We start from the raw sequence: 12,660 nt of genomic DNA, 5'->3' as shown, positions 1-12,660 counted from the left end.
GGTACACTCTATCCCCTCGTCCAGGTCATTGATGAACAAGTTGAACAAGACCGGGCCGAGTACCGAGCCCTGGGGAACTCCGCTAGCTACCGGCCTCCAACTGGACTCTGCCCCGCCGATCAGAACTCTCTGGGCCCTGTCATTCAGCCAGTTCCGAATCCACCTCACTGTCCACTCATCCAACCCATACTTCTTGAGCTTCCCAATGAGGGTGTTATGGGAAACAGTGTCAAAAGCCTTGCTGAAGTCAAGGTAGACAACATCCACCGCTCTCCCTTTGTCTACCCAGCCGGTCATGCCATCATAGAAGGCTATCAGATTGGTCAGGCATGATTTCCCCTTGGTGAATCCGTGCTGGGTACTCCTGATGATCTTTTTGTCGTCCACTTGCTTGGAGAGGTCACTTAGAATGAGTTGTTCCATCACCTTTCCAGGGACAGAGGTGAGACTAACCAGCGTGTAGTTCCCTGGGTCCTCCTTCTTGCCCTTTTTGAAGACTGGAGTGACATTGGCTATCTTCCAGTCATCAGGCACCTCTCCTGTTCTCCACGACCTTTCGTAGATGATGGAGAGTGGCTCAGCAATGTCACCTGCCAGTTCCTTCAGCACTCGCAGGCACATTCCATCGGGGTCCATGGACTTGTGGGTGTCCAGCTTCCTTAAAAGATCCCTAACCTGACCCACATCTACAGAGGGAAGGTCGTCCTTTCTCCAAGCTTGCTCGCTTACCTGCCAGGACTGGGGAGCCTGAGGGCCAGCCTCGACAGTGAAGACTGAAGCAAAGAAGGCATTCAGTAGCTCCGCCTTCTCTGTATCTTCTGTCACCAGGGCACCCATTTCATTCAGCAGCGGTCCCACGTTACCCCAAGTCTTACATTTACTGCTGACATACTTGAGGAAGCCCTTCTTGTTATCCTTGATGTCCTTTGCCAGACTTAGTTCAAGGTGAACCTTGGCCTTTCTAGTTGCTTCCCTACATGCTCTGGCAGCATTCCCATATGCCTCCCAAGTGGCCTGACCCTCTTTCCACATTCCATGGAGCTTACTCTTTTCTTTGAGTTTCACTAGAAGCTCCTTGTTCATCCATGCAGGCCTCTTACCTCGTTTACTTGATTTCCTACTCACAGGGATGCACCGGTCCTGAGCACGGAGGAAGAGCTGCTTAAACAGCAGCCAGCTCTCCTGGACTCCCCTACCTTCGAGAGCCATGCAAGCATGTTTTATCAAATAGGTGCGTGCATGCTCATGTGGCACCTGAACATGAATTTGCAAGGCATGCTGCTGTACAGGACAGCTTCTAGAGTCTGCAAACAAGCTAGCTTAAGCACAGGGATCAATCTAGGATAAAGTGCAACAATATAGTCTCCCTTTTTTAAAGTTTATACTAAAATAATATATGAGAAATGAAAACAATGAGGTCATGGAAGGCTTCAGAAAATGGAGTTCCAGAAGGATGGCTGGTCTTTTGCAAATTTTGGAAGAAGAAATGTATTAAAGGGCTCTATGTTTAAAAAAATTAAGGAGAAAATGTGTATGATCATTAAAAGAGACTGTTTCCTGCAGAGGATGGCATCTACTGACCTGACCTGATGGAGGTTGCCAGGGAGTGGGATCCAGGAGGGTGCAGAAGGACTGCCAGACTTGTCTGGCCATTGAACTATTACCCCTTCCTGCTCTTCTGTGTGGGAACCAATGATATGGCCAAGAGGTAACCTGGATGGTTTCAAGGGTGATTGCAGAACATGGAGGGGATGGTGAAGGACAGGAAGCCCAGAAGGTATCTCCTCAGTCCTTCCAGTGAGAGGGAAAGGCTTGAGCATAATTGAACTCATCCAGCAGGACAACACCTGTCTGAGTGACTGGTGTCACAGGCAGGGCTTTGGCTTCTACGACCTTGGGACTCTTTTTGAGAAATGGGGGCTACTGAGCAGGCATGTGATTCATCTCACAGAGTTGGGTGAGAGTGTCTTTGCAAACAGGCTTGCTAACCTGGTCCTTGTGCCCTATGTAAAAGAGTGCTGTGATTATATAGAGCTCTGTTTTGGGACAAATGATGAACCACTAAGAGATTTTGTGAGTAGGCATCAGAGGACTGACCAACACAGGTGACAATGTACTAGGTGTTTGTTCCAGATCTCCTGATCAAGAAAAGGAAGCAGATGAGACCCTCTTCAGGAAGCTTGAGAAAGCCTCACAGCCACAGGCCTTGGTAGTCAAAGGAAATTGCCCTGGAAATTGACAAAGTTGGACAGCCTCTTCAGAACACAAGAATTGTCCATTCTGCTGTACAGAAAATCAAGCAAGTGTGCCAAGTGAGCATGGTGGGACATGAAGCTTGTGTCTGAGCTCAGAGACATAAAGGAAGTATGCAGAAGGTAGAAGAAGGATTTTGGGAGGAATACAAAGACATCATCTGCACATGAGGGAATGGAGTCAGGAAAGCCAAAGCTCAGCTGGAGTTGAGACTAGTGAGGAAGATGAACACAAAAAGGGCTTTTATGAGTGCACTGGCAGCAAAAGGGAGGTTAAGGAGAATGTGGGCCTGTTGTTCACTGAGTTGGGGGAACCTAGTGACAAGGGACATGGGAAAGGCTGAGGTATTTGGTGCCATTTTAGCTCAGTTTTCACTAGTAAGGTTTGCCTTCAGGTTTCCCAGATATGCTGATCTACAAAGCCTTAACTTAAAATATTGCTGAAGAATCCAAGATTCTCAGCAAATTCAGATTATCAGTGTCAGACATGAAAAAATATGGTTGAAATTATGTTACTCATGGTGTTATCCTTTTTTTCTTTTTGTTTGCTGCCAGTACAAGTAATTTCCAATTGTGAAAATAAAATTTAAAGGCTAACTGTAATACAATATATGTTTGTCATAATGTATTAGTAAAACAAGACAAGTTTATACCTGGCAGTTGTAAAGCAATACATTTTGCAATAAAGTAATTGCTGGACCCTGACATAATTAGTAACATGAAAGCTGTTCATGATTATTTAAAAAATGCTAGGCATTTCAAAATACATGTGAATTGAATATTATAAACTGAATATTAGGCATATTAAAAGACCTTAAGAAGTATGTGTTGCTTTACTGCAATGCACTTTTATTCCAATATCACATAGAGTTTTCTATAAACTTTCTTTGCTGCAAGCGCCAAGGGATCTGAGAAGTAATGCAGTTTTGTAGCAGTTAGTTGGGCTTGCAAGAAAACTCAACTATGAAATAGCAAGCCCGATCCAGACTAAGACGTTCCAAATAACAGAAATCTAGGAGATGCCCTCAGTCAGCCACTAAGTAGCCAAATCTGGTTTCAGTTCAGGCGGGTTTTTCCTTTATAGTCACTATCTGCCACCCTGTGGTCATTTGATGCAATTCTACCACAGTTAACAGTAGTTTAGGTCTACTCTTGCAGCAGACCACAGCAGTCTCACTCCTTCCCTATTGCTCCAAAAAGACTCATAAAGCCAAGGTCTGAATTGGACTTTCCGTAGCTTAAGTGATTCCCTCAGCAACCTGTGCTTATTCACACTGTCTTTCTGCTTTGTCTCACATTTATTTTCCTTTTATTTAACATTATACAGCTTCAACTCTTGGGCCAACAGGTGTGTTGCTTATATATAATACCTGGATAAGCTGTTTGCATTTCACATACATAGAAATTTCATTCAGCTCCATCAACTCATACTTGTTAAGCAGATGCACGCTTCTCTGTCCAGTTTTTACAGCTAAACTCTCCTCTTTCACAGAAATGCAGTCACCACTGGAAAGACTCCAATCCAAGACAGCTCCAACAGGCATGAGTGAAAGAAGTGTTTCTTCTGAGTTTTGTCACAGCCAAAGCTGTGATATGTTCGAGCCTTGATTAACCGTGTTTCTCCTCTTAGTCCCACACAGTCACAGTCAACCAGCGTATCTATCTCCAGCAATATCTCATACAGGGGAACAGGGATAAAAAACTGGGGCTGTATGGCATAGCAAAGGAATATAGTGCTATGTATGAGGAAGGCTACACCATACTAGAGAGATTTATTTTCTTTCTATCCATGTTTATTGGTAAATGTAAACATATATTAATGTTAAATGTAGGTGAAGAAATTCCTCTTACCTTATAATATATGTTGACTTCATATTTAAAACACTTGTCTTTGTTAGAATGACTTATTAGGGGTCGTTGCCATTGAATTATGCAATCATTTTCAGTTTCATTACAGTTGACAGTGATATTTGTTGGAGGCATGAGCTTTTCTGAAATGATATAATCAAGAATTCAAATAATTAAAATCACTTGGTCTCTTTTTGCTTTGATAAAAGAGAGTGCAATTGCAAGTAACAAACACATCTATTTTTCTTAGGAACTCTGTTAGAAATAATTGAAAAACCAAAGTTATTTAAATTCTGTCCCCAGGATCAGAAAATATAGGGACTAAGCCAGAGAACATGATTTAGGAGCATACAAAGGTACAAAGACACTCCATTTACTTTTCCAGATTAATAAGGTAGAGTGCTGTCTTCTTCTTATAAGCATGTTTTTTACAGCAGAAGAACAAGCTGATGTTAACTCTAATGTAAGAAATCAAAAGGTCATTTATTTCTTCAAGCCTCCTCACATGATGCTTCTGTAACATGAAGGTGTTTCTTGCTTGGTGTTGTGAGCTATGCAGTTTATTCCCCCCTTCCAAAAAATTAGCCATACAAATTTAAGAATGACACTTCAGTTTTAATAATCTATCCAACTTCTTCACTTCTTCCCCTAAATTCACAGATGTGAGCAAAAATACAAGGACCTTTATATTTTGATCATCACCAAGGCCTTGATTACTGTAACAGCAAAAGACAGCCGCTCATGACAGAAAGGGTGACAAAAGGCATCAATATTTAGAGATGGGCCTGGCCCATTTGTGATGGGCTGCTTAGTCAAAGAACAGTCTTGTTTCATCTGCCATAAGTGATATTACAGCTCAATTCCTTCTCCTTATAGAATGAGGCTTAGTTTATCTGGGGTTTTTTTGGAGGCAATACTAAAAACAGTGGGACTTTGCCAAAAAGACTTTGCCACAATAAAAGTAATTTCACAGGATGCTTCCAAGTAGAGCATCACCTGTGAAAGAGCATATGAAAACCTGGGGCATTTTGTACACATTAATTTCTTTAATAAATGTATTTTGTCAGTATATGCCATCCCCCCTGGCAGTGAGAAGGAGAAATCAGTGCTCTGATAAACTTCTGAAAAGTCTTCTCTGTTGAAAAATCTTTGGCCATTATTGGAAGGACAGCAGGGGGAAGTACAATGTCTAAGTTCCATGGACCTTGCTGGAGAAAGACCTAAAAACAATAAGGGTAGATTGCTAAAGAATCTGAGGCAGGTTGCAGCTGTGGAGCTTTCTTGCTTAATTTCCCTCATTGCTTTTTTGCTTGGGGAATAGGTTCTCCTGAAGAGGCCACAGTCTCTTGCTTTAGACTTTAAGTGAGACAGTGTACCTGGTTCCTTCTCAGGGATAAATGCTCTACTACCCTCATGCAATAATGAAAATAAAGCAGAAAGAAATTATTTACTTACCAATTTTAAACAGTTCAATTTTCTCATGATAGAACTGAATCGGGGAATCTTTGCTAGAGCCATTCACCAGGAAGCAAGCTTCGTTAAACACTATCCTCACATTTTTGAATCTGCACCCCGTGTTTCTGCCATTTTCATCTTTCATGTAAAGCTCACATTCCATCTCATTGTCGCCTCTGTATACAGCAAGGTATTTTAGTTAAACGTACACAAATGAGAATTCAGACTTCCCTAGACTCAAGCAGACCTACTTACATCAAGTTCTGCCAGTAGAGAAAATATTGGGTATCTCCTGGAGCACCCCTGCCTGCTTTCCAGGTGCAGTTCATGAGGGATATGTTGTAAATCACACAGGAGAAGTTTTCAATGGCCGACCCATTGATGCCTGCAAACACAGGAATGACTGTGATGAGGAAAAATTGAATGACTGCTCCAAGCTGGAGGATCTTGGCATGCACTTAGAAACATCAGACACCTGCAACTCCAACTGGTTATTGCTTGGGTTAGGAATGACCTGCTTCATTTTGGGTAGTAATGCTGTAACGCCAAACATAGTTGCACTGACAGATTCAATGAAGAATTTGTCATGGGTAAAGCCTCTGAAGATATCATTATAGCTCAATCTGATAGAATAAGTCTCAGAGGAGCCTACAATTCTCTGGTACACTCTGACACCTGAAGTGGCTACCCCTGTGCTTTGAAGTGTTCCTGTTCAAAAGGAGACACTGATCTCACGATGCCACAAACTGAAACATTTGCCTGTCATCCTTCAGTACCCTGGTGTAGCATTTCTATTTGAAGGATGTTCTTCAGCGCCCTGTCCAATGAGTGGAAAGCATGAGGAGCTTCCCTGTGGACTCCAATGAGGAAGAGAGATCCAAATGCAGAGCTGCGAAGTTTTTCAAGACTTCAAGGAGGTGTAGATGCAAACTTGTGAGGCGTTTGTGCTCTGCAGCGATACCCAAGATTAACATGAGGAATCTTCTCCTGATCACAAACATATCAATTTATTCCTTAACCCCCACACCCAACAAAACCCAATAAGGACACTAAACATACCTTTTAAAAGGAAGGATTACTTGTCTATCCTTTTACATAGAATCAGAAAATACTTTGAGCTTGATGAGGCAGGAAGTAGTGCCGTTTTGTGTATGCCAACTCCATGTTGCTCAAATGAACAGATCTCGTACCTCATTCTCTTAACAGTCTCATATATATTACCCCTCTCATACAATGAAGGTCTGTCAGACCTTTCATTATTGTGGATTGGATGCTGCGAAGTGTTGGGCATTACACCATGAGTTACAACATGATAAAATTCAGTGTCACAGATTTCTCAGGTAAGAATTTTAAAACTATAGCCACAAACCTGTTTCACTTGGATTTTTAATAACTTTTAAAAGACATTTAAATGCAGTCAATAAAATATTAGCACAAATAATTAAGAGAGAATTGGCAGTTAAAAACGTGGCACCAAGCAATGTGGCAAATGAGGACTAAAAAATTGCTGAGCTAGTTGTAGGAAAAACCTTTTCTTTTCATACAAACACCGTCATAAGGCTGTGAACAAGAACCTTTTCATCCTACAGGAAACAAATTAATTAAGGAATGAAGGGTTTCAGTTTTTCTTTTACTCCCAGGCCACTGAAAGTAGGCAAATCCTTTCCCAAAGTCTAGCATATTACTTAGAGAAATACATCTCCATATGCTCGAGTACGTGCCATTCGTGTTCACTGCTGTAACAGAAAAGCTTGCCCCATTGTGCAGAGGAGGTGCTGTATTTCCAAACATGCACTTCATATTCTTTGTCTGAAAAATGTCATGCAGAAAGTTACTTTTTAGTTTTTCATCTATTGGTTTACACAGTGCTACTCCCTGTAGAAAGGGCTTAAGCTTGTGCTTGATTTATAACAGTGGGACCACTACAGTAGTGAAGTAGGTACTGATGTCTTCCCAGACTTAAGACCTCTCTTCCCAGAAGTTTGGGGTAATGAACCTTTACCAGTGCAAGGTGAAGAGTTCAGTGCTTCTGTCCAAAAAAAAGCTCATGGCAGTGTTAGGAATAGCAGTTCCTCCCCTCCTTCTACCCATAGTCCACAATAGTCCACCAAATCAGTTGAAAAGCCTCAAAATAAGAGCATATGTGCTTTCATAAGAATCGACAGATGGCTGTAATGTGCTTTATGCTCCTTTGAAAGACAAAGGGAGATGTGTCACAAATGAGTGCCTGGGCAAAGAGCTAGCTTGAGTTTCATCTCCACTAACATTAGCTTTCTAAAAACTAGCACCTAATTTGGGCAAGTCACATAGGTGCCTTGTCTATGCAGTGGTGAAGGAAGACACAGACAGCAGCATATAAGATGCATGGGATACACTGCTTTCAGGCAGGGGCTGTACCTCTCTAGTAGCTCCTGTCAGAGCTGGGAGGACTATAATTTCCATAGTCAGTTGAAATGAGGTTTACACGAATCTACGCAAATCTGTGATTACTGATACAGGTGATATAACTGCATGGAGTATCAGAGGAGTCCCCAGATGTCAGAATTTTCTAGAAACTACCTATAGAAGCATTAATTTTTAGCATAGATATGGTATACATCTTGCTTGATGCAGTAGTTTAACGTAAAATGCTCCCTTTCTATTAATGCAAAATAGACTGTCAAAACCAATACCTTCCTGTTACAGTTTCTGTTCCTGAAACAACTTTATTTAGGAGATCACCTACCCAACCAGAAGCACAAGAAATACTGGGGAAATGGATGGAGAAAGATTTGGGCTCTAGAGGAAGAGATCTTAGCTGAGGCAGGAATAATACACGTACAGGGAAAAGAATACTCCCAAGAGGACAACTTCATGACTTGCTTTGAAGTATCTGTGCAGCTTGTAGAGGCCAGTAAAAGACAAAACTGGTTTGCTTAGCAAACATAGTAGCTGCAAAATAGGAAATGCTTAGCTTGCTGTCTTCTCTGCATAAGCACTGAAAACAGACTAAATCAGAAGCAGAAGTTGCCTTTTCATGAAGTCATGACACTTCTCAATTAATCCATTTACACAAGATCTGAGTTCTAGATCTCCTGTCTGCTACCAAAAACTTGGAGCTGAATTGGAGCTGAAGTTTGGAGCTGATCTGGAGCTGAATTTGGCAAGGAATGTGAAAAATAATAATAAGGGCTTCTACAGGTACATCGATCAGAAAAGAACGATTAAAGAAAGTGTACCACCCCTGATAAATAAGACAGGAGAAGTAGTGACAACTGACATAGAGAAGGCTGAGGTACTCAGCAAAGTTTTGCCTCAGTGTTCACTGGCAATCACTCTTCCCACATCTCTCAAGTCCCTGAATCTCAAGACAGGGACTGGAGTAACAAAGTCCTCCCATCATAAGTAAGGATCAGATTTGAGACTACTTGAAGAACCTGAGCATACATAAGTGCATAGGACCCAGAGAGATGCATCCTAGGGTCCTGGGGGAATTGGCTGATGTAGTCACCAAGCCACTTTCCGTCATAATTAAACAGTCATGGCAGCCAGGTGAAGTGTCCAGTGGCTGCAGAAAAGTGAATATCACACTCATTTTTAAAAAGGGTCATAAGGAGCATCCCGGGAACTACCAACAAGTCAGCCTCATCTCCATGCCTGGCAAAGTCATGCAACAAATCTCCCTAGAAGTTACATTGGAGCATATAAAAAGCAGGGAGGTGATTAGAGACAGCCAACATGGTGTCACGAAGGGCAAATCATGCCTGAGTAATCTAGTGCTCCTCTACAGTAGAGTGACTGCATCAGTCAGTAAGGGAAGAGCAACAAGTGTCATCTACCTGGATTTCTGGAAAGTCTTTGGCATGGTCCCTCACAACATTCTTGCCTCTAATTTTGAGAGATATGGGTTTGACAGAAGGACTGTTAGATGATAAGGAATTGGCTGGGTGGACACATCCAAAGAACTTACAGTAGTCAATGGCTCAATGTCCAAGTGGAAACCAGTAACGAGTGGTGTCCCTCAAGGGTCCATACCAGGACAAATATGATTTAATACCTTCATTAATGCATAGAGAGTGGGATTGAGTGCACACTCAGCAAGTTTACAGATGACACCAATCTGAGTGATGCAGTTGATTCACTAGAGGAAAGGGATGCCGTCTAGAGGGACCTTGACAGCCTTGAGGAGTGGGCCCATTGTGAACCTCATGAAGTTCAACAAGGCCAAGTGTGAGGTCCAGCATCAGAGCAACCCCCAGGATCAACACAGACTGGATGATGAATGGACTGAGAGCAGCCCTGCAGAGAAGGACTTGGGGGTACTGGTAGATGAAAAACTGGACATGAGCCAGCAATGTGTGCTCGCAGCCCAGAAAGCCAATCACATCGTGGCCTGCATCAAAAGCAGTGTGACCAGCAAGTAGAGGGAGGTGATTCTCCCCCTCTACTCTCCTCTGGTGAGACCCCACTTGGAGCACTGCATCCAGCTCTGGGGTCCCCAGCACAAGAAAGACATGGACCTGTTGGAGCGGGTCCAGAGGAGGGCCACAAAGACGATCCGAGGGCTGGAGCACCTCTCCTGTGAAGAAAGGCTGAGGGAGTTGAGGTTGTTCATCCTGGAGAAGAGCAGGCTCTGAGGAGACTTTATTGTGGCCTTTCAATACATGAAGAGGTTTATAAAAAAGACATAGAGAGACTTTTTACCAGGGCCTGTAGTGACAGAACAAGGGGCAATGGTTTTAAACTGAAAGAGGGTAGATTTAGATTGGACATAAGGCAGAAATGTTTTACAATGAGGGTGGTGGGACGCTGGAACAGGTTTCCCAGAGAAGTTGTGGATGCCCTGTCATTGGAATTGTTCAAGGTCAGCCTGGATGGGTCTTGGAGCAATGTGATCTAGTGAAAGATGTCCCTGCATATAGCAGGGATATTGGACTAGATGATCTTTCAATATCCATTCCAACCCAAACCATTCTATGACTGATGAGCCTTCTTGACCCTCTGGAGACTCTCCAGAAATATTGTGCCTTCACAGGCTTGTGTGTCACATCAGTCAGCCCTGAGCAAGCACAGCACTGCATCTCCAATGTCCCTGAATACTTATGTCTTGGTTTTAGCTAAGTCTGATAAGTCTAAATGTATTTAATTCAGTCTGTCCTTTGTACTTAAAAATTCTCATCTGCAGAGCAAAGTGCCTCTCAAACCAGGAAACGAGACAATCTTACACTTCAGTCCCGTCAAGGCCCTGATTCCATAAGAGTCCTCTGAAGGCAAGAATTTCACAAGAATGCCCAGAGAGGACAGATATGCCTCAGTACAAAGACAGGTCTCAACAAAAACTGGAAAAGGCTGCTAAAAGAGATACTATCTTGTTCTTATCAAGGATGCTTTTTTCAATTTCTTAACGGTATGAAAGAAAAAGAAGAAAGTGTAATGATTTATCTCCATTAAAACTTTACATAGCAAATTTACCATTATAGTCTTGGTAAAATCTCCTGCAATCACTGAACACTAGTCCTCAGTGAAATTCATGCTGCTCATACAACTCAGTTCCATTTTCCACTGATTCAACATCAAATTTCTAATTGGTGAGTCTGCCATCTCCGCTGCAAATGTCACACAATAGGATCAATAAGGTGCAGAACTGATTCCCAGATTTTTGGGTGCAGAAGTAACTACCCGGCACATCTAAGAAGGCAACTTAAGCACAACTACCCACAATGAGAAGCATGTTACACTCCACCTGGGAGGATTGCCCCATGGAAGTGTTCTACTCACAGCCTGTGCAGTGCTGGCCAACACACAACTGGGTGATCAGCAGCATCCACTGGGTCATGAAGATGAGTGCAAGAAGAGCAACCATTTCTCGCTCCTTGGAGACAGAGAACAATGAAACTTGCTCAAGGTGAAAGATGCCAGTGTGAACCACTCTCCTCTGAATTTTAGTCTGACGTGTTCATATGCCTGCTTCTACACCATCTGACAATCTCTCAGTTCTGGTGGGAAGAAAGATTAGACAGATTTCTGAAGAAGTCAGAGAAATGTTCAGATAAACAGTAACAAAGTTAAATAATTTGTCCTTTTCTGGAACAACAATTTGTTTTATAATTTGTAAAGCTGGTGATCTCAGGAGCACTGTATAAACGTTACATACATACACTTGATGACTGCTATCTTAAGGTCCAAAGATTACTTATCTATCTGCTATATACAAAGGTTAGGATGAATAAACGTTGAGCAGGTGGGTAAACAGCTGCAAACAGAAAATATCAAAATGGGTCACAGCAATATCAATCAGCTCGAGCCACCCACTGGTGAATACGGTACCTTCAGTGAGGAAATTAGTTCATGTACTTTCAAGGCTGTTTTTGAGAATATGCTTAAAAGTGGATCTAGGAGCCATGTCTAACTCCTACAAATTCAGTACCAAACCCAGTAAGAAAATCAAAATTATGGCTAGGACTTTTCTTAGCAGGCTACTAAGTACCTACTGTACTTTTTTTTCAAAAAAACTTCGTTCAATTTAGCTCCCTGTATTCCTCTGACAGCTTTTTAGGTTTTACCCCTCCGGCCCTGGACTTCCCAGACTCTCAGTGAATACCTCAACAAACAAAATAGTCGGAAAGACAAAGATGGACCTACCTTCTATTCCAAAATGTCTTTATCTCGTTTCTCTTTCTATCATTGTCTTCAGGCTCAGAGAAGGTGGAAAGATTCGTATTTTAAATGGTTGTATAGCTCTAAATAGGGCTGTCTCCCTTGCCGCTTGTGTTTTAGGGAACTTTCATACCATCGGAAGTGTTGCAAGATGCAATGTTCATCACTTCCCTCCTGATTCTTACCAAATTCACGTAATTGCACAACTCATGATTTCATATAACATAAACACGCAGTTAACTGGTTACATTTTCCTTTCTGTTGTACAGTCCACTGCTGCTTGGGAATCCAGAGAGTGCATGAAAATCTTTTCTTCTAGAGGTATTTCTTTCTAGTTCTAAATAATATGGAGTAGTACAAATCATTTCTCGATACAAACCATCTCTGGGGGCTGGGAGCAGTGGGGGCTCCCCATGGTGGGTCAGGGAGGGGCCTGGCAGCAGGGCCTGTCCCACGCCCAGCCAGGGGC

General features: G+C 42.4%; 1 protein-coding gene across 1 annotated transcript in view; it reads right to left on the bottom strand.

The window, feature by feature from the left end:
• The window catches only part of LOC104125118 (granulocyte-macrophage colony-stimulating factor receptor subunit alpha-like), a 20,268-nt gene extending 7,963 nt beyond the window's left edge, over window positions 1-12,305 (bottom strand). The window contains 7 exon segments of the mRNA XM_035892960.1: window positions 4,104-4,243; window positions 5,556-5,731; window positions 5,811-5,958; window positions 7,253-7,364; window positions 11,007-11,140; window positions 11,313-11,530; window positions 12,177-12,305. Coding sequence (XP_035748853.1) covers window positions 4,104-4,243; window positions 5,556-5,731; window positions 5,811-5,958; window positions 7,253-7,364; window positions 11,007-11,140; window positions 11,313-11,397 — 795 coding nt within the window. The 5' untranslated portion in view covers window positions 11,398-11,530; window positions 12,177-12,305.
• Between the last annotated feature and the right edge of the window lie 355 nt (window positions 12,306-12,660).

This window comes from Egretta garzetta, unplaced genomic scaffold, assembly GCF_000687185.1.
Source record: "Egretta garzetta isolate BGI_Z169 unplaced genomic scaffold, ASM68718v1 scaffold370, whole genome shotgun sequence".
Classification (NCBI taxonomy): Eukaryota; Metazoa; Chordata; class Aves; order Pelecaniformes; family Ardeidae; genus Egretta; species Egretta garzetta.
This window is presented reverse-complemented; position numbering and strand designations above follow the sequence as displayed.